The following is a 21,265-nucleotide window of genomic DNA, read 5'->3' as shown; positions in this document are numbered from 1 at the left end:
TTAGACCCAATGTTGGTAATTTCATAGACAAGTACAGGCCCGTTCGGATCTGCGAGAGGGAGGGCTGCGCTGCTGTGTGAGTGGTCGCGGCTGACCTCAGTTACGGCCAATCGAAGCGGTTTATTTCATCCCCTTTTAATCCACTTGAGTCTCTGGCCACTTAAAGACTGCCACTCAACCCGCGATCGTTCTTGTGGCGCGCCATAGCCCAGTGGGACGATGAAATGATTTTGCTTCCTGCTGACATATTTATGAATGAACTACACCGCTTCAGACCAGCTGTCCGTACTGCTCCAGTGTTGAACGTGATCCGATCCGGCATGAGCTTTTGATCGACTTTCTGCCCTTTTCTCGGGGATGGGGGAGGAATCAGTGTAGTCTAAAAATAAAAGCCCTACTTTAATGTTAGATTTTATTTCAGTGAGCTAAAAACCTGCCTATTCTTCCCAAACTGAGTCGGGAGTGTAGTTCACAAAAAGTAAGTCATCTACAAGAAGTTGGAATATGACAAAATGTGTACAAGTCCACGGTGTTTGAATACTTCTGCAAGATACTTCTGCACTGACACTGATATGCATGTGCGGTGTGTGTGTGTGTGTGTGTGTGTGTGTGCGTGCGTGTGGCGCACGTGTGTGCAGCACAGAAGTGGATGTACGGCGGCCTGGACAGTAATCTGCTCCTGCAGTACATCGCCTGGGTCAGCTACCCCGTGGTGCTCATCACATTCTCGGCAGGATTCACCCAGATCCTGGCTCCTCAGGCCGTGGGTGAGGCGCACCTTTTAAAGACTTCACCCGCGCCGACATATGTTTCGCATCAGCCGATCGGCTGCGGCTGCTGCGTGTTTGAATAACGTAATCGCCTCTCTAATGCGCCATCAGGCCTCCAAGGACATAGACGAACACCCTTTTCATACGCGTGTCGGCGGGCAATCTAAAGAATATCGCTGTGATAACATGCGCGTCCAGAAGATTAGATGAATATCAATCAGCGCCACCCCCACCCCCACCCCTCCCTCTCCCCCCAGTCTCTTTTTTTGTTGCTCGTTTATCCTGCTTGAATTGCTTTCTTTCAACTCCTCTTTTCTCTCCACTCCGTCATGGCAACACCTGGCATCGTGTCGTTCCTCAGGCTCGGGCATTCCGGAGATGAAGACCATCCTGAGGGGAGTTGTCCTCAAGGAGTATTTGACTTTTAAGACGTTCGTGGCGAAGGTCATCGGGCTCACCTGCGCCCTGGGCAGCGGGATGCCTCTGGGGAAGGAGGTAGAGGATCTGTTGCTGACTTTGATGCTTGACAGCTTCCCGTCGGGACGGAATAGCTTGTTCTTGTCTCGGACAACTTAACTGTGCTCTGCTTTTTGAATCTTTCTACGAGATTTCAAGGTCAATTCAGTACGATCGCTTTCATTCCCCCCCAAAAAAGTTATCTTAAGTGATTTCTTGTGTTATCGTCGTCGGACAGAAATCCCGTACGTCCAAATATGGTCCTTGTCATGTTTTTTCAACAACTGTTTGGCCCCCACTGCATCTGTTATTTTTTATGCATTAACCAATTACATCTTGGAGGATCAAGTGTCTGAGAAGTGTCGGAAAATTCCCGCTTGTCCGTCACTCTGCGGGAGACGTACGAATTTTTGTCAATTCAAGAAAGTCACATTAAAGTACACATTAGCGAGTCGTTTGTTCCAAATGGCCAGCTGTAAAGTCAAGATGCAATGATTAATCGATCGATCGACAACTAATCGATTTTTAAGTGGATCGCTCATTATTTTTGATGATTAACAAATCCTCTGAATTGCAGCCTCGCAACAGTAAATCTCTGATTTGTGTAATCCGACTTATCTTTGTTTTGAATTAAAAAACAAAACAACCCCCCCACCCCTGCAAAAACGATCAAGCATGTTGGAGAGTTTAAAACTAATTTTTGAAAAGACATGTCCTTTAGGTTATGACTCCCATGAGTCAAAAGCTGAGCTGCACTGTATTTGTTTACGGAATAAACTGGTGACTAGAGCACAAGGTTTTCAATGGAGGTGTTAAAAAGATTTCGTGTTCCTCTAACGTGTCATTCTTCTCCATCCTGCTCGCCAGGGACCTTTTGTCCATGTGGCCAGCCTGTGTGCCGCCCTCCTCAGCAAATTTATGGCTGCTCTTTTTGGGGGAATCTACATGGTGAGAATGTACTTCATCTATGTATGCAACTTCCACTTTTTTTTAAAAATCAAACCCTAATGAATATTTGATTCCAGCAAAATTCTGTGATGAAGCAATCAATATGCACTTGTCCATTCATTGACTTCATAACAATAATAATGGCATTTCACATTTTATAATTGTGGGACATGCAGCTTTCAGTAGGCTATGGGAAAGCGTCATTTTGAAGGAAATTGAGGAGTTTCTTTAGGCCAAAAGTAGTCCTTTGGTGCTATCTTGAGATAGCAGTTGACCTCTATGTACGGTACCTTGTATGCTAGTCGGTGGGTCAAAATAAGTTTCCAATGTGTTTACACTCTGTCTTAGTAAGTATGAATGTTGGTAAAAGTGAATTGGAGGTATAAAATTCCGTTTTTAAAAAATTGAGTGCGGTTAGTTTTATATGTATCAGATTTTTATGTCCTTTCAGAAAAAGTCAACGGATGTGCCAAATGTCAGTTAAAACAAAAAATCTGGATCCTACTCCTTCACAATTCACAATGCATGTGTCTGATCCTTGATGTCAGCTCTCTACCACTTAACAGGACACATCGTCAGAGACGGACGCCGGCGATGCAGAGAAGACAGGAACATTGCTTTCAGTTAGACTGAAATAGTCCGAGGAGGTCGAGCTCCCATTAAAAGATAATCCGTCTGGGAAGATGTTCATTCAGACCAAGCGAGACTGTTTGCCGGAGTTGATTTGCGACTTGTTGAAAAGAGGAAAAGGTAACTTATGCAAAACCTTCCATGACTCAAACATGTCTCTCTTTCCCCCCTCTGCCTCTGCTACCATTACCGCTAAAGGAAGAGCCCTTTGAAGGAAGTAAGGTATGACGTGTGACCACTTCCATCAACGTGAATTATCCAAAGTACTTGGGGATTTTACTCCATATCTTTGCTTTGTGGCTTCAGGGCCACGTATTAACTCTTTTCATGGTGATTTTTTTTTATTAGTCTTGAGGCATGGGGAAAAAAATAATGGTAGTGGTTGATGCACAGCTGCGACATTAAGATGAATGAATATAAGAGAAAAGAACATTTGAAGAGCTGTCCACTCTAGTAACCGCTGTCCCTGAAAGGGTTCATATGCTCTTTGTCCTCACCTCACTCTTCAGTCAGGACTCAGTTCTCGTAGAGCGGCTGCCTCTTACTAGTATTTTTTTTTTCCATAACTGGATACTTTTACACTTAGACACAGTTTTTCGATCAGTGCCCTGCGATTGGCTGGCAACCGATTCAGGGTGTCCCCCGCCTACTGCCCGGAGACGGCTGGGATGGGCTCCAGCACCCCCCGCGACCCTAGTGAGGATCAAGCGGTACGGAAGATGAATGAATGAATGAATGAATGGTCTGAATTGTCTTACTAGCAAGGTTATTATAATTCACGAAACTAATGACATTATTCAACCTAAATTGAAGAAAAAAAAAGACGCTTTTGATGAGAAAAAAAGAATTAAAAAAAATAAAAACAAACTGAAATGACATCCAACATTTCTAACACTAACTAAAAATAACTAGTGAAGGGAAAATGTTTTGTTTTCATCGTTAGTGACTATCATACATGAGCTTTCAGGGTTCATTCTAAATGTATTAGATGTAAATGTAAATGTATCACTATAGTTAGTGATTTAAAAAAAAACGTTTATCTTGCACTTGACAAATCCTATTTATATTTTAAAAAACTAAATCTAAAACTAAAACTAATAACAACCAAACAACAATTAAGCCTTTTCTGATTAAAAAAAAAATAATAATAATGATAATAAATAACAAACCTGCTCTCGTCATCTCATTAAAACCAACTGAATTATAAGAATAGCGTTGTTGTCCACGGACCTGAAGCTGGATATCAAGGATATGGATGAAATACCCCAAAGGCTTTCCATATGCCACGGCCATTTGCAGGCATGACCAAATGATGCTTCTCCATTTGTCTGCAGTGTGTCACCGCATCAGCGTCGCCCATCATTCCGTGCAAACGCATCCTTCCATGATTTCAACATGTCTCATACGGAACCTCATGCAATGTGACGAGATAATAGCAGCTTTGTCGTGCAGCATTTTGCTTTCAAAACCTGTATGTGTCGGGCTCGGGGAGTTGGGGGTGTTTTTGAAAATATGTTGTTGAAAATGTTATTCTTGAAAATATTCCGAGCCGAATAGCATGATCATTTTTTAACTTTTTGGGAAGACAGGTTTTTTTAAAAAAATCAGTAAATGTGAAGAATGCAGTTGTCTTGATTCAGCTGAAAATCTACATAAAGTAAAGAATATATTTTTGCAAGCAAAATGATATTTTGTATTGCTTTTGTGACAGTCATTTCCAAATATGCCATGAGGTGAACCCTTGCATTTCTTTTTCATGCAAATGATAGGATAAGATATCCTTTATTTGTCCCACAATGGGGAAATTTACAGTCTACAGCAGCAAGATTGTGGGTAGAAGAAAGAAGAAAAAACAAAGATTGCAATTACGATCTTGCTCCTGCTTTAATTTTAATTTTAAATATTTTTTTATTTGTGGATTAGACGTCACAACAATTTGATTTGGGCTAAGTCGCCATTGGTAGGAGTGGAACTCTGCCATCAAGCGAGGACCTCCCGCACTGTATATGTATTTCTATTTTTGTTCCATATCTGATGCCGATGGGACAGAACGAATTGAGAAACACCGAAATGCTGTCGGCTGCGTGCGCGGTGGGCGTGGGATGCTGCTTTGCCGCGCCTATTGGAGGTAAGGTGACGGAAAGTCGTCTGAGCATTTTTATCCATTTCCTTGATAGCCACCTCACGGTTTGTGTACTCGTACAGTCTATGTCCTCACGTATAGGACACTTCAGCGTACTAGTAGAATTTCCATGTCATGTTTTTTCCATTACTTGTACCACATTTGGCCTATGGGTGCGCCATTAACCCTTTTATGCACCAATAATGGTAACCTGATAACATGATAGGCTGTCCACTGTAGTAACCGCTGTCACTGAAAGGTTTAAACCTTTCAAGTAAACTATTGTGCTGCATGAGCAACACTACAACGCTCAACTACTGTGGAAGCCATGTGTCACATACTAACATCCTTCGGAATCCTTCTCGTGTTACCAACTACTAGTTCCATAAAAAATTCTGACTGAACCGCTGCCCTGCGAAGCCGACATGCTAACCAGTCAACCACTGTGCCGCCTTCACTGACTTTATTAATAATTATTAAAATAAGATGCGCATTGACCACGAACCGTATTAATTCATGTTGTGTGTCTGTTTTGTGTGCGTGTGTGTGTGTCTACTCCTGCCAAAGGAGTGTTGTTCAGCATCGAAGTCACGTCGACGTTTTTTGCCGTGAGGAACTACTGGAGGGGTTTCTTCGCTGCTACCTTCAGCGCCTTCATCTTCCGAGTGCTGGCCGTGTGGAACCAGGAGGAAGGTACACCAGCAGAAAGAATCACCTCGAATGGTTGAAATAGTCCAACGCAAAGGGTAGAGCAACGCATGTTCGACTCGGACGATATAAATACTCCCAAACATATATTCTTTATCCTCCGGGAAGAAAGACTAACATAAGTGAGGCTTGCCGAGGAGCTTTGAATGGTTCGCGGTGACCCAACTTCGCTCCTCGAGGGCGCCTATCCCGCCTGTTATAGATGTCTCCCTCCTGCAACAAACCTGATTCAAATGATCAGCTCATCAGCAAGCTCCGAGAACCCTGATCATGATCCCGAGCCCAATTGTTTCAACACATTCTACAGAATTATATTACAAAGTGACGGATATCCGTCTGCCTCCTTAGTTGACTAACCTCATTTGTTTTGTCTCAGAGACCATCACCGCCCTCTTTAAGACTCGCTTCCGACTGGACTTCCCCTTCGACCTCCAAGAGCTGCCGGCCTTCGCTATCCTCGGGTGAGTGCTTGCCTTCAGAGCAGTGCCCACGTCAACCGATCCCCGAGCCGTTTGCTGTTTGGGGTGGCGAAGGACGTCTCCTTCGTTTGAGCGTCCTCATTTGCATTCCTGGCAAGTTGACTCCATTTGTGTTTGATGATCCGGGCATGAAATTAACTTTTTTCCCCTGCTGGTTTGCCTCCATTTTAAACTGTTATTTTTTTCAATACAGTGTTCGTCCTACTCTATCGTGGTTCATTGTTTACGCACGTGATCGCAAATTTTTACGCAGTGTATTATGTCTTGCAGTGTATGTTAGCTTTAAGCTAGTAGACCTTTTGTTAGGTTAAAGTATACGGTTTGGATGAACATGTTTGTACTTAGATATGCTGCGTTAGGCCTGTTGATTTTGAATCTGTTTCAAATTAATTAATTATTTATTTTGTTTATTTATTTATTGATCGATGATATTTGCGGCCACTCTGCAAACAGCTCAGCCGTGATTGTCCGAGCTCTGAGAAACTGCGTAACATTTTCAGTCGTCAGCAAGTGGCAAAATGGCCACGCCATGAGCTGGATAAAAATGAGTGGATTTTGCTGCCTAATTCAAATTCCTTAAATGCAATACTGAACAGGATACCGTGTTTGGACGAGTGCGGCCACAAGAAAATTTCAAACTTGACTTCTCCTTCAAAGCGGGTCTATCTCCAGCTCACTATTTTTCCACTAGTAGCAGCACAGTTTGGTCGCAATCCCTGTAGACCAATAATGAATAATAAACTGAGAAAGTCAGAGGATGAACACAAATATGAGTGAAAAGGATTTTATGGAGTTCCTGGAGTCATTGGTGCTGCGTTACAGGCTCGCCTGCGGTTTCGGCGGCGCCCTCTTTGTCTACCTGAACCGGCTCATCGTGGAGTGCATGAGGAAGCAGAAGACCATTAACAAGCTCTTGCTGAGGAAGTAAGTATCTCATCCTTTACACACAATTGGGTGTCGCCCTCACACTAAGCCCCTCTAATTGTTACGGCGCAGCAAAAGCAGCACACCTAAAAGATGTCGTTGAGACCCCAGGCATGACTGAGCTTTATCAGGGAGGGAATCTGATTCTTCTCGAACAAGATAATTAATCAAGATAACTAGATATTGCTGTTAACACACACACACACACACACACACACACACAAACCAAATTTTAACATCTAAACAGATTTTTGATGTGTAAGAAATGTGTCCAGTTTCCGAGAATCACATATCTTTTTGTCGGAAAATCCAAAGAAGGAAAAAAGTCGTAGTTTACATATCGTAATCACAGAGCCGTGATCATAGATATCGAACAGGTTTAACATTCACGATTATCTGCTATGACAGTTTTGCTAGTGGTATAATGAAAAAAAATTTTTTTATCACTCTTAACACACCCAACACCACTGGATAATCGTTTAGAGACAGATGATAATGAGTAAACAGATTATCTGATGTCTCCAAAACTCTTATCCCGAGTAATTTATCCTCAGTTGTTGGATGTTTTAAGAGTGAATTTTCTTTGAAGAGCATTCTGGGTTGCCTTTCGCAAATATTCAATCTGTTAAATTTTGCTGATATGTGTGGTCATCAAAAGGTGCACACATACCGATAATCAGGTCGAATGTAAGCATGTTATCACCCTTCTCATCATAGTCACCAAAAGCCCGGCTATCTTATGTCTCGAAAAGATTATCACAAGCAAGTGTCTGATGTGTAAAATGATTTTTTCTCCCTCACAGATCTGCTCAAAAAAATGCCCGGGCTGATAATTATAACAGTTAAACATGTTCAGCTTTTACGATTATGTGGGTGGTGTTTTTTTTAAATGTACTTTCTGAAGTTGAAAGTCCACATTGGAGTTGCGTGAAGAGAAGCCACATTTAAATCAATTGAGATTGAAATACGCCACTGAAGGCTCAAAATTACACACGGTGGCCCCGGTCTTGTGCTTAAAATTGGCAGGGCGGTGTGTTAATTGGGTCATTGAGTCTCGCACATCACACGAAGCTATTTTAGGGTTCTGCTCCCTCACCACCTGCGCTTGGAAAATAAAAATCTGGCCCCGTCTTGCTGGCGAGCGCACCCATTAATGACCCCGTAGTCCGTCTCTTCCTGTCAGGCGTTTGGCGTATCCGGCGCTCGTCACTCTGCTGGTGTCCACGTTGACCTTCCCGCCGGGGTTCGGGCAGTTCATGGCGGGTAAGGTGAGAATGACATTTTTTTCCGCTCTCTTTTCTGTAAGAATTTCCCATTTAAAAACATCAACTGTGCTCAAGAGCCAAATTTGCTTTTTTAAAATGGACAGATGGGGCAAGTCATTGGTAAATGAGCTAAAAAAATGTTCAACTATGGATGTCAAATATGTTAATATGTTATTATAATTGATAATAATTCTGTCTGCAGCCAGGTTGGCATTGCAAATGTGAATCTGTTCTGAAGTGGCTTATCGGGAAAAATAAAGGTTAACTTATTCATTCAAAAATGTTATTATATATAAAATTGTTTGTTTGGATAAAATATAATTCATTCCCTTTCTTAATCAATCATTGAAGCTCATTTACGGATGAATAAAAAAATGCTTTTATTGCAATGTTTAAATAATAAGTCATAATTGTTCCTCGTCCCTATTCTTGCTTTATTTTATTTGGATTTAAATCAACAAAAATATTTTAAGGGGACTAAATCGAGAGGTTAAATGTGGATGCAAATTTTCACATTGGTTTATTTTAATGATAATGTTATTTTTATTCATCAGTTTAAAAAACATTCTAATAATTTTTGCCCTTATTTCTGTTTTCAGTGAATGTGGATTGAATCAAATATAAATAAATTCGTACAAAAATATGTCCAAAGAATGTGGAAAGACAGTTCATTTTAATAATACAGAAATAATTAATTGACATTTTTACTGATAATTAATTTCTAATGAATAAACCAATTATATAATGCATTCAGAAAACATTTTTGCCCTTCAAATATTAAACACTCCAGAATGAACAAACAGGTTTCTAAATGTTTTTCTTCTTTTTTTATTTATTTTTATTTTTTACTTCCACATGTTGTCATTATTAGCTACTGTGTCGAACAATGAACAAATTCCCTTTTTGCTTTGTTTTATGTATATGTGTGTGTGTGCGTGTGTGTGTGTGTGCGACCTTGCTCAGCTAACGCAGCACGAGTCGTTGGTGGCGCTGTTTGACAACCGCACGTGGTGCCGCCAGGGCGTCGCCGAGGAGTTTGACTACATCAGCCACCATCATGCCTGGAAGCACCCCCAGGTCAACGTCTTCATCACGCTCGTCCTATTCATCATCATGAAGGTGCGTTCTCCAGACAAACTCGTTTATGTCGTCTTTCACTGTTAAGTGTTTTACAGGGGAACTCAAGGCACAAAAAATGTTCTTTGCAATTATATGTTCCATGTGCCCCAACTTGTCTAAACACGGTAATATTGCATTCGTGGAATCGGAATTAAACATCCATCCATTAGGCACTTTTGGCATTGTACTACCCTCTGCTGTCAAAAGAAATTGTTGTTGAATTGCTCTCGGGCTCGTATTGGGAATGTCTCAAGACCAGACCCACAAAACAGAATATAAATGGAATATAATGCATACCTTCAATGACTGGCCTATTTCATAACTGTTTTCGTATACAGGGGCACAACGCATTATAAGCCGCATAGAATAGAAGCTACAATAGTGGCTGTGGTTGCATTATGCATCCACTAGATGGCGCTACACTAAAGGGAAGACAAGACAATAAAGTACAATGCAGCTTTATTTATATGGAGCTTTCATAACCGCTGCAGCTGCGACAAAGCGCTTTACAGAACATTTAAAATACTGCGTCCAAGAAATCGGAATATTAATCCATATATAAGGTGCATAAGGTATTATAAGGCGCACTTTCGGCTTTTGAGAAAATTGAATGCTTTTAGGTGTGCTTTACAGTGCGGAAAATACGGAAAATTAGTTCAGCACTTCCAAAATGCACCAGGTGACATTTTTTTAACAAGAAAATGAGCAGCACATTGTACAACCATAAAACATAAATGAATAGCAAAAACTGTATATATTTACAATTAATTACCAGTGTAACAATTTTACATTTGACAAACTTGTTTGAAACTTTTGTTCGCAACACCAGACAAAAAACAAAAAACCACTGGTTGTGTCGAAAAACTCTCCGTCTACAAGCTATTAAAAAGTCCATTCTGTCCACTTGAATGTCCACCGTCAGTTCTGGATGTCCGCCGTGGCCACCACCATGCCTGTTCCATGCGGGGCCTTCATGCCTGTTTTCCTAATTGGTGAGTCCACTTTTGCCGAAGTTCTTTTTCATGACAATATAATCCCCGCCCAAAAAATGGTGTGAACGTGTGTGATGTTTAGGTGCAGCATTTGGCAGACTGGTCGGAGAGATCATGGCTGCCATGTTTCCTGATGGTATCCATGCCAACGGCAGCGTCTATCCCATCGTTCCCGGCGGTTATGCCGTAGTCGGTGAGCATCTTCAATCATCTCAAAGCCATTTCTTTCTTCAGGAAGAGGTAATACTAAAATGTTTTGAGGAGATGAATTTGGGGTACGTTTAGGGTTTAGGCTTTATAAGCATTTGTAAGGCAGACGATTCCTGGTAGATTTCTGTTATTCTCCTCGAGGCTCGATCCCAGGTTAAAGGGACATAATTTTGTGATTTTTTTTTTTTATTATTGCTTAATAGTGTTGCTGTATTGTGGTTTATTGGGCTTCATGGCCTATTTTCAGGAATCAATCTACAATCCGCTGTCATTTTTATCACTTCATCGCTGCTTATGGGATGTGAGTGATTAAAATTGATCGCTCTGAGGTTCAACATGACATCTTGGGCAGACCACACGGTAGAAAATGGTCAGTCGATAAAATTGCAATCGTCTCGTCACACGGCTGTCAGTCTGTCCCGTATTGCCCAAAAAATAAATCACAAACGGGTCATCCACCACGTTTATGTTCATCCCGCCGCACACTGAGAAATACGTTTGAATGCAACTCAAGTGGACCATCCCGAAAAAATTTGAGTTGGCGACTCTTGGCTGCACGCCAAGCGAGTGAGCCACGCACATCTAGCAACACATTACGACAATCAAAACAGTTGAACTGTGACTCTGTATCAGGTTCTGAGGTTCCTCAGACAGTACCATATGCAGTATTTTGATTAATTTTTCTTCATTGAACCACAAAAAAATGGCACGATTGTCAAGGAAGAAGCCGATTACCATCAAGAGAGACTACACCTGAGAAGAAAGGAGAGAGTGAGGATACTTTGAGAAGCTCTTGGCAATTTATTGAACCTTGATGCTAATTTCCATTAGCCTGTCTATAATAGTTCATCTTGTATGTTAGCATGAAGCTAACACTTTCGTTAGAGTAAATTGCATTTTGGCATTCCAATATACGCTTAATTCTCTTTTGCTGACATTTTACAGTCGAACTTTGTTTTTCCCCCGCCCCTTGCGCAGGTGCTGCGGCACTTTCCGGCGCTGTCACACACACCGTGTCCACCGCGGTCATCGTCTTCGAGCTGACCGGTCAGATCTCGCACATCCTGCCTGTGATGATCGCGGTGATCCTGGCCAACGCCGTGGCACAGGCGCTCCAGCCGTCGCTGTACGACTCCATCATCCGCATCAAGAAGCTGCCCTACCTTCCCGAGTTGGGAATGGGGCATCACGAGTGAGTTTTCAGGCCAAGTTGGGAAGACTCTTAATCCACTATATAGAGGCTGGTTAGTGGTCATTTTGTATTGCTGTCCAATTCAGATCTACAGCGAAGAATGGTTATCCCCTATATCGTGCCCTCAACGTATCCCATCATGCCTCTTGAAAAAGCAATAATATAGTGATTAGGAAGAAGAGAATGATCACTCGATCAGCCTGGTCAATTCATTCCAATAAAAGTTATCTCAAGTCATTTCTCTTATCATTGCAGTTGGGCAGAAACCTCGTTTGTCCACATGTGGTCCGTTTTATAAGCAGATGAGAAAATGGATGGATATAAAAAAAACCTCGATTTCTTCGTGGCCTTTTCCATTTCCCGGTATTATAACCTCATCGCTCCACCCCCCCCCCCACCCCCCCATGTTGCAGGAAGTATAATATCCGTGTGGAGGACATTATGGTGCGTGACGTGCGCTTCATCACGCTCACCTCGTCCTATCGAGAGCTGCAGGAGATGCTGTTGACCGGTCAACTCAAGACGCTCGCCTTGGTGGAATCTCGAGGTACGGCTTTTCAAGGACATATATCATGTTGGTTTTTTTTTAAGTTTAATAACATATCAGAGTTATGATTTCGTCAAATTCCCCAAGGGTCAAATTGGAAATAACATTGTGTTATAAGACAAGAAAATGTGCTTAATAAAAATAATGTGTGTCGTTTTGAGCAGAGAGCTAAATATACAAATCCAGATCCTTGAATGTATGCTGATTTGTTTTAAAACAACAATGGTTAAAGCATGGATCAATAAAAGGGGACTTGTTTTCTTTATTTGAAGTCCGACGTGGCAAGCTCGAATGTGGCCCGCGGCTTCGGTCGAGAATGGCTTCTTTAGAGTGCCTTGTTGTTGCAGTGTAGGAAAGCATTCAGCAGACAAGAAATATATTTTTTATAATACTAATACTAATACTAATACTAGAAAGAAAAGTGACATTAAAACATACATAAAACAAAGTTGCTGTGAAAATTAGAACAAAACTCAAAACAAAATTTAAATGAACTGTATTAATGATTGCAAAAGTATTAAAATCCTAGCGAGATCCCCTTGACCAATTTCCATCCACTTCCTCCTCCAGACTCCATGATCCTCCTGGGCTCCATCGAGAAGCTTCAGCTGCAGTCTCTGCTCTCGCTGCAGCTGAGTCGCCAGCGCCGCCTGACTCACTTGCGCCGGCTGCTCCTGGACAGCGACGCCAACGACAACCTGACCAGCCTCACCAGCTTGACGAGCGACAGCGCCCCCGCGTCCCCGCGCCACAGCAACGCTCATCAAGGGGTTCGCTTCCTGGTGAGCACCCAAGAGGTGTGGAGGCATCCGGGGCGGGGGTTCGAGAGTGAGGGCGGGTCCAGGGGGAGGAGCTCATCCGTCTCTAGGGCGAAGCATGCCGGTTGCATGTAGCAGGAGGTAAAGGCACAGATGGAGTTTGTGCCACACAGTGGTGGTAAGTGCTTTGGATTTAAACTACAGACGAAAAATGCCTGATCATGATTATCACAGGCAAAAAGATCACAATTAGCGGTGTGGCTGTCACTCACGTACAAGTACAAAGGGAGCACAATATCAATTCCGAGATCGAAATGAAATCTAGTGACACTCTTGCCAAATCACATCTATGATTCCAAAAAAATAAGCGCCATTTCTTCTTTTTGTGGCTTTGGTATGTCCTGCAAGTTGATTTAAGTGACTTTTGTCAACAAACCACATTGAAAAGCTGCGCACAGCAGAAGGAATGGCACAATGTTGAAATGGCAAAACGGTTTCGTTGCCTTTTTTTTTATTCAATTATTTATTTTCTGCTTGTTTGGGAAAAGTACAATATTATAGAGTGCTATTTTTGTGATTAAAATATTACAGTACATGACAAATGCTTGCGCGGATTCCCATTCATTTCCCTGTTTTGGTTTACGAGTAGGGCCGATTTAATAACCCCAGTTAACTTCAGTTTATTCACACAGCACACAAGATTCACCGGCCCACAATTGACACACATGAAACAGCAGCCCCTGATCTCAAACTGCCCCCCGAAGGGAAAGGAAAGCTGAAACTGAAATTTAAAAAAATAAAACTGGGGGGAAAAAAACAGATTTTTTTGATTTAAAAAAAAATTGCTGCCCATATATTATATATATATATAGGGGGGGGGGGATTAATCAGCAGTTTAATCTATCAGAATCTGCATCGGCCTGAACAAACCCACATAGGTCGGGCCCCAGTTACGAGCATTGTCAGCGAACCACTTAAGCGCCACCGTCTCTTGAACCGTTTTTTTGCCTGTTGCAAACTGTTGAACTGTCGTCCCGGTTTTGCCATTAACACGCAACGTTTGTCTTGTGTGTGTCTTGTGGTCTGTGCCCTTACCTGTTCTGTCTCCTTTTGGGCTTGTCTGTGGCATGTCGTTTTCTTGTTTGGTGTGCACGCGCGTGTCATGCACGTGCGTTTCTCCCTTTTGTTAATGCGTCTTGCATACAGATCTCCACAGAGGAGTCGTCCTCCTTCGGCCCGCCCGGCTCCACCCTTCACCGTCCTCTCAAGTCGGCACTCAAAAGCGCCGGCGACGCCCACACTCCCGCCAGTACGTCACCGCCGAGCTGCCGAGCGATTCGAGTCATGTCTGAAATGTGAACGTCTGATTGTGTCTTTTTGTTTTTGTTTATTTTTTTTCCTCTGCAAGGCTCTCAGGCGCCGTCCAGTGCTGGGCAAGACCAGGAGACGCTCGAGGTGACAGCAAACAGTCACAGTGCTTCACTTGTTACTCATTGATTGGTAATGCGGACAAAAACGCAGACCGCGGTTTTGAGACCCTAAACCGATTTGGAAACCTTAACTTTAATTTGAAACCCTACTTCAACACCTTACTTTGAAACCTGAACCTTATTATCAAACCCTTAAAGTGAAACCCTACCTTGAAACTCTCACTGTACTTTGAGACCCCACTTTGAAACTCTAACCTTACTTTGAAACCCTACTCCATATTTGAAACCCTAATTTGGAACCCTGGTCCTAGTTTGAAGCCTTTATTGGAAACCCTAACCCTAGTTTAAAACATTAATTTGACATGCTAACCTCAGTTTCAACTCCTATTTTGAATCCCCAACCCTAAATTGAAGTCCTCAGTTGAAACAATAACCCTAATGTGAACCTCTCATTTCAAACCCTAACCCTAGTTTGAAACTTATCGTACTTATAAATCGTAACTGTTAGCTTGACACCATCAATCAATTTGAAAGCTTTTGTTTGAAAACTGGACCCAAATTAAACCCTATTCTGACACAGTCACCCTACTTTGAAACTTTAATTTGAAACCCTACTCTCAACCCTATTTTGAGGTTCCCCATTCTGCTGTGCTTCTGCCCAAACTATTGTGAGCTGTGGTGAGATTTTCAGAAGGGCAGGATCAAAATTTTGGGTTGTCGGGATTGAGCCTGAGCAAAATGATCCACATGACTCGAAGATTTGTTGGTTTCACTCAAGCAGCACCCTGCTCACCTAGCGGGACTTTATTTTCTTCTTTTGTGGAGGAGGGGGGTCACTCACGTTGACTTTGTTCACTCTCTTTTGACCCGACGCTCCCGGTGGGAAGAGTCCGTGTGAGGTGGCCCCGTGCGAAAGAAGGAAGGCCAAGCGCGTGCGTATCTCCATGGCGGTAAGACTGGCTCGACTGTTGCCTGGTAACCGTTGTCTTGCCAGGACCAACGAACTTGTGGTGCCTGAGCAAAGTGCGTCTGTCTGTCTGTGCGTGTTGTGTCTCTGACTTGAAGGTGTCTGCTCATTCCAACCATTTTCTATCGCCCTGCTTGCCAACCAATCGCAGGGCTGGTCCACATTTACATTCACTCCAGTAGGCAACCTTTTAGAATCTTCACTTAACATTGAAATTATCGAATAGAGATATTTCATGACGTTTTGCATCTTCCGTCCACATTTCTATTTCTTCTTAGACTGTATTTTCTATATTCTGATTGAATACGTACAACAGGGGTTACGTTGCAGACCATCCCCACAATCGCTAAATCTGTGACATAGAAATAACTCTATTTAAGTACTTCCTAGGCATATATTTATAGCACAGGTGTCAAACTTAAGGCCCGGGGGGCAGATTTGGCCCGCCACATCATTTTATGGGGCCCGCGATAGCAAATCAAGCATGTCAACTTCCACGATGCTTGCTAAAGTCTGAACTAAAATTTCAAATTGTCACATGTAATCCACAATAACAGTCATTATTCTTGACTTCTGATTTTAAAACTAGTTCTCCATCAATTCGTTTTGCGCTGTGTATGTAAAATGTGGAGTTGATTAAACATTTAGATAGTTTCCCAAAATTCGTAATCACCCTCCAAAGGAAACCGTAACTACAAAGTGGCCTGCAACAAAAATGACTTTGACACCCCTGATTTATAGCATTTACCGCCCTTAGTTTGTCTTGTCCAGGGAAATCAAGAAAAGAAAGTATTTATAAAAAATGATGAGATTGTGCTCTTCAAATATTTTAAACATAATACTCACAGGTTTAAACATACAGTATATTAAGAGAGAAGAAGAGCAATGGATAAAAAAATTATTGCACAGTTGAACAATGTACAGGAAACAAATCCTGGTTGTTTTCTCCTTACCAACAAACTTAATTGGTGATCTTACAATACCAATAATCACTCCACAAATTAACATGATAAAATAAACTTTACAGCAGTCACTTGTTGTAGGCATAAAAAGCAGGACTGAAGAAGATTTGACGTTTGGTGATCTTAAGAAAAAACGAACATGAGCAGAAATACTTCTTGTTTTCATTCTTCTTCTTTGTACACTGTATCAAATAAAATAATCTGCCCCCATCTACTGGTTGACAGTGAAATTACACCCAAAATAAACGGAAGGCTGAACAAAGTAAAATGAAAAACTTAAAAAAAAAAATTGTTGTTTTTTTTGTCCCATTACAGGACTCGACTGCAGTAGAAGATTGTATGACCCCAACTGAGGTGAGAACCACAGAAGAAGAAGAAAGGAGCTAAATCCAAGCTAAATCTTACGCTTTTGTTATCAGCGATAGTAGTTGTCGTAGTAGAATAAGTAGATGGGTGTCCTATTTGATTTTAGATTGCCGAGTGGGAAGAACAACAGTTGGACGAGCCGCTGGATTTTAAGAACTCCAAGATTGACCCCGCTCCATTCCAGCTAGTGGAGCAAACCTCACTTCATAAGGTGCAAGCAACCAACCTTGTGCAGGACTCAACTTGCTACGTTGTCAACCATCATTCTTGTATCTTGCACACCCCGCAGACCCACACGATCTTCTCCCTTCTGGGTCTGGATCACGCCTACGTGACCAGCATGGGCCGTCTGGTCGGTGTCGTCTCCCTCAAAGAGGTTTGCTTGTGTTTGTCATTGGCTGGGGACACACATAACGATTTGGAATATCTGAACGGACTTTTGTCCTGTGAGAGACCCCACTCCTACGTAAAAACAATATTGAACTGGGTTAACATTTACGATCGGTGGCCAATGACGGGCTTCTAAGCTGATTGGGCGGGGGGGGGGGGGGGGGGGGGATCACTCTTGTCACATCCCACACCATCGGATAACGGCCCCAGATTATTAAGAAATCTGATAAATTGTGAAAGCCCCCCACCCCACACATGACAAATACATACAGTAAATATATGATTTGCAGTTATAAATATTTCACAGGTTTAACATGTACGATTGGCGGATCACTATTTTACAACATAATCGGGACTTTGCTGACTTTGATCGAAAGGGGGATGAATCCTGAAATTACATTCAAGACTGTCAGTCAAAAACATTTTGCGAGCAAACCGAGAAGAAAAAAATACTTTTAACACTCCCCAAACTCAGGATAATCTTTTTGAAACTACCACTGATTGAGTTTTTGACTTTGATCGAAAGAGTGATAATCTTGCTCAAAATCGGACATCTTATCGTGATGTGTGTGCTTCAGCCTTGTTGTCATGTGACTAAAACCCCTTTACAGTTACGTAAGGCCATAGAGGGCTCAGTGACGGTGACTGGGGTGAAAGTGCGCCCCCCGCTGGCCAGTTTCCGTGACAGCGGCAACACCAGCAGCATCTCCGAGGTCACGGAGCTCCACAAGCTGTGCATCCGCCACCGGGGGCTGTCGTTGCCGCGGGAACCCAGACCCCCGGACCAGGTGGAGGACCAGACGGACGTGGCGTACCAGGATATGCCCATCAGCGTGTCAGACCAGACTGGCCCGGGCGAGGTAGAGCTCGAGGAGAGCCCCACATTCACTGAGGACCAATCGGACTTTACCTTTGACTGCAGCCTCGCCAACACCGAGGAGTCCGAGCTGGTTTGTGACTTTGAGCCACCACCGGGCCAAATTCCTGAGCCGGTTCAAGTGGCGCAAAGAAGTGGGAGTCCCCCTCTCAGTGGGGATCAATTAGAACTAGAGGCGGTGAGACCAATCGCTGATGACCAATCAGAGTGATGAATGTGGACATTTCTTCCATTTGTATATTGACAATACCTGCTCCATTTCAACACAGCCACAATCGGGATATCACTCCCTAGTTACTTGTGCGCGCGTGTGTGTGTGTGTGTGTGTGTGTGTGTGTGTATACACCGTGTCTCGAACCCCATTTTGAGAAACACCAAATTTACTCAAAGTGCCATCTCTATCTGCACTCCACACCAGTAGGAAGCAGCGTGTTTTGTTGAGTACTGTACCATATGCCTTTCGATGCTGTATTTTTATTTTTTTTTCATGAGTGTGAAGTAGGAATGGGGAAGCCCCATGGCACAATATTTAGCCCACATTTATTTTCAGAACTTCAGTCGTTTGATTCAAAAAGGGAAAGTTTTGTTCGATTTGTTATCTTGTAAGCTATAATTTTCTAATTTGTTGTATTTAAATCAGGAAATGTTGCACTCTTGAGTATCTTATTAGGATGCAACTGTTAAAAAGAAGAAGAAAAAAAAGGTTCCCCATGCCTGCTTCAAATCCCGACATTACTTTTGTTCTCATATTCCTTGGTTATAGATCATGGACATCATCATCATCATCATGTTTATGGACGCCGCAGGTGGAGCATGTTGCGTCTTGACATATCTCCTGTTGCGCGTTTATTGCCCATGTACAGACAAATGAGTGGCGTGCGCCCTTATGGAGAGCAAAGCACAGAGCTGTTAACTACCTAATTCCCCATAATGGGCTCACATATTGTAGGAGAGGTTCTATTCTAGAGTCTGCTGTAAATAATATCACACAGTACGTATATATTTGTAAAGTGGTGTTGGCTTATTCATCACCGGATATGCAATAAACAAAAAGGTAATAATGCAGTAAAAAAAAAAAAAAAAAGGGATTTAGCAAATTCACCCAGCGGGCGTTGTTTCACACCTTGGGTGACTTTTATGTGACAACGATATGTTTTATTTATTTATTTATTTGTTTTTTAAGCGCGTGTCCACTCTAAAGGGATATTAGGGCCACAATGAAAAGACAAAGTAATAACCCTCCTGTCATATGTCTTTGAGCTTAAAGGTGTAATACTATGAGAATAAAGTTATAGTCTTGAAGTAAATTTTAAAAAAAAATTCAGTGTGGCCCTAAATATTCCTTTGCTTCCTTTTTTTTTTGCCCGTCCCAAAAATCCTCACTGTCTCTCTCTCATAATTACTGACAAGAACGGCAGCTTCCAAAAGGTCCACCAGGCTGGGCAGAAAACAACCACTTTAAGTACCGTTATTTTCCGCACTAAAAGGCGCACCTAAAGCCTTCTATTTTCTTAATAGCTCACAGCGCCTTAAAATCCGATGCCCCTTGTCTATGGTTATTGCGGTAATATGTCGACCCCGCCAAAATGGCTCCTTGCTCGAGACATACTGACAACGCAGAGTTCAGACTTAAGGCGATCGGTTACGCAGTTGAACACGGAAATAGAGCAGCGGCAAGAGAGTTCACCGTTAACGAGTTATTAAATAGGTTTTACTGACATCTGATCGTTCTGTTGGTGTTTCCTTGAGCATAGCTCTATCGGGTCGATGCATTGTAGATTGTGTCTTATAATGCGGCGCCCCCAATGTATGAAAAACAATTATAAAATAGGCCATTCATTGAAGATGCGCCTCATGATGCAGTACGCCTTTGAGTTTGGAAAATATGGTACTAGTGGAATAACGGGGCTCTGAATACGCGTGAAGCACACTGTAAATATCACACCGGCTTTCGATTGGCAGCCTCTGGTGGCTTTTATAAGGGCAAGGACCGTATAAACTGCCACTGTATCGCCACACAAACATACGGCGACGTGCACATGACTATAATCTACTCTTCTGTTACGTGATATGACCAAGAATATGACATGTATTATCCAGCCTGGCCTTGAATGCAGTGTCATGTAACTAAGAAGCACATACCATCTTGTCGAAGCAAATTGTGAGTCCGTGTCAAAGTATGGAAGCAAGCCTGTATCGCTTGCACTTTTTGGAGCCGTATTTTCATGCCGCAGGCTCACTTCATGTCGCGAATCTGTTTGCATCGTAGAATGTGACGTAGTGCCCGGGCCGAGAAGAGAACACGGTTCAATGTAAACTGGTTTGCAGCGTATCTAGTTCAGCAATAAGTCTGTCGTACATGATTTCCCTTTATATGCTTTTGTACATACAACATACATGCAAATGTCGACGGATGCCAGGACACATTCGGAGTCAAACAGCCATTGTTATTTTTCGGAGAACATGAATTATGTTTTTTGTACATGAGCCACTGACTTTGGTTTCAACAAAAAGCCCCTTGGGAAAAAAATGGTTGTCTTTGCGCTTTTTTTTTTTTGGCATTGTTTCATTACCAGGTTGGGGTTGTTGTTTACTATCATTCCTCTGGAGATTTATTTTCCTTTTGGAGGCCTCATTGTGCCTAAAAATGCAGCAAATTTAGCAGGCGCGTGTACACAAGTTGAAATTGGTCATGATGCCTTAACCCTTTCCGATCACCAATAATGATAACCTGTAACCTGATAACATGATAAACTGTCCACTGTAGTGACCGCTGACCCTGAAAGGGTTAAAACTCACACAGTAGCGCCCATCAAAGTTAGAGACGAAAACTAATTTCATGAATCGACAGGAAATTTGGCGTGCTTGTCGAGCAGAACAGGGCACATGCCCCATATTGAATCTGGAAGCTGGCCATTTTGCTTTGAACACTTTGACATTTTGCATTTTGTTGCATGCAACGCCTTAAATTCACATATTTTGGGGTCACTTTGATAATTCTCACAAATGTGGAAAAGGTTGCCCTCAACACCAGTTTACCCAGTCACAAAATTTGGTGGGCATGTCTATCATCACTGGACACACCAACGGGTATCAAGGAACGACGCCTTGATTCCAACAAGTCAGTATTTTAGTTCAAAGCGGCTATTTTTG

General features: G+C 42.4%; 1 protein-coding gene across 6 annotated transcripts in view; it reads left to right on the top strand.

The window, feature by feature from the left end:
• clcn2a (chloride channel, voltage-sensitive 2a) overlaps window positions 1-19,420 on the top strand; it is a 55,012-nt gene extending 35,592 nt beyond the window's left edge. For 2 of the 6 annotated variants that reach the window (XM_052088074.1, XM_052088070.1), the window contains exons 4-25: window positions 639-767; window positions 1,132-1,265; window positions 2,094-2,174; window positions 3,003-3,026; window positions 4,854-4,932; window positions 5,494-5,619; window positions 6,011-6,095; window positions 6,936-7,037; window positions 8,203-8,305; window positions 9,266-9,421; window positions 10,344-10,413; window positions 10,496-10,606; window positions 11,602-11,815; window positions 12,229-12,362; window positions 12,933-13,159; window positions 14,327-14,429; window positions 14,529-14,575; window positions 15,438-15,500; window positions 16,795-16,833; window positions 16,952-17,056; window positions 17,135-17,221; window positions 17,847-19,420. In XM_052088074.1, the coding sequence (XP_051944034.1) occupies window positions 639-767; window positions 1,132-1,265; window positions 2,094-2,174; window positions 3,003-3,026; window positions 4,854-4,932; window positions 5,494-5,619; window positions 6,011-6,095; window positions 6,936-7,037; window positions 8,203-8,305; window positions 9,266-9,421; window positions 10,344-10,413; window positions 10,496-10,606; window positions 11,602-11,815; window positions 12,229-12,362; window positions 12,933-13,159; window positions 14,327-14,429; window positions 14,529-14,575; window positions 15,438-15,500; window positions 16,795-16,833; window positions 16,952-17,056; window positions 17,135-17,221; window positions 17,847-18,323 (2,696 nt within the window). In that variant the 3' untranslated portion in view covers window positions 18,324-19,420. The remainder of the gene's footprint in view (window positions 1-638; window positions 768-1,131; window positions 1,266-2,093; window positions 2,175-3,002; window positions 3,027-4,853; window positions 4,933-5,493; window positions 5,620-6,010; window positions 6,096-6,935; window positions 7,038-8,202; window positions 8,306-9,265; window positions 9,422-10,343; window positions 10,414-10,495; window positions 10,607-11,601; window positions 11,816-12,228; window positions 12,363-12,932; window positions 13,160-14,326; window positions 14,430-14,528; window positions 14,576-15,437; window positions 15,501-16,794; window positions 16,834-16,951; window positions 17,057-17,134; window positions 17,222-17,846) is intronic. The other 4 variants (XM_052088072.1, XM_052088073.1, XM_052088071.1 and 1 more) reach the window with 4 other exon arrangements.
• The last annotated feature ends 1,845 nt before the right edge of the window (window positions 19,421-21,265 follow it).

Source organism: Hippocampus zosterae, chromosome 15 (genome assembly GCF_025434085.1).
Source record: "Hippocampus zosterae strain Florida chromosome 15, ASM2543408v3, whole genome shotgun sequence".
Classification (NCBI taxonomy): domain Eukaryota; kingdom Metazoa; phylum Chordata; class Actinopteri; order Syngnathiformes; family Syngnathidae; genus Hippocampus; species Hippocampus zosterae.
This window is presented reverse-complemented; position numbering and strand designations above follow the sequence as displayed.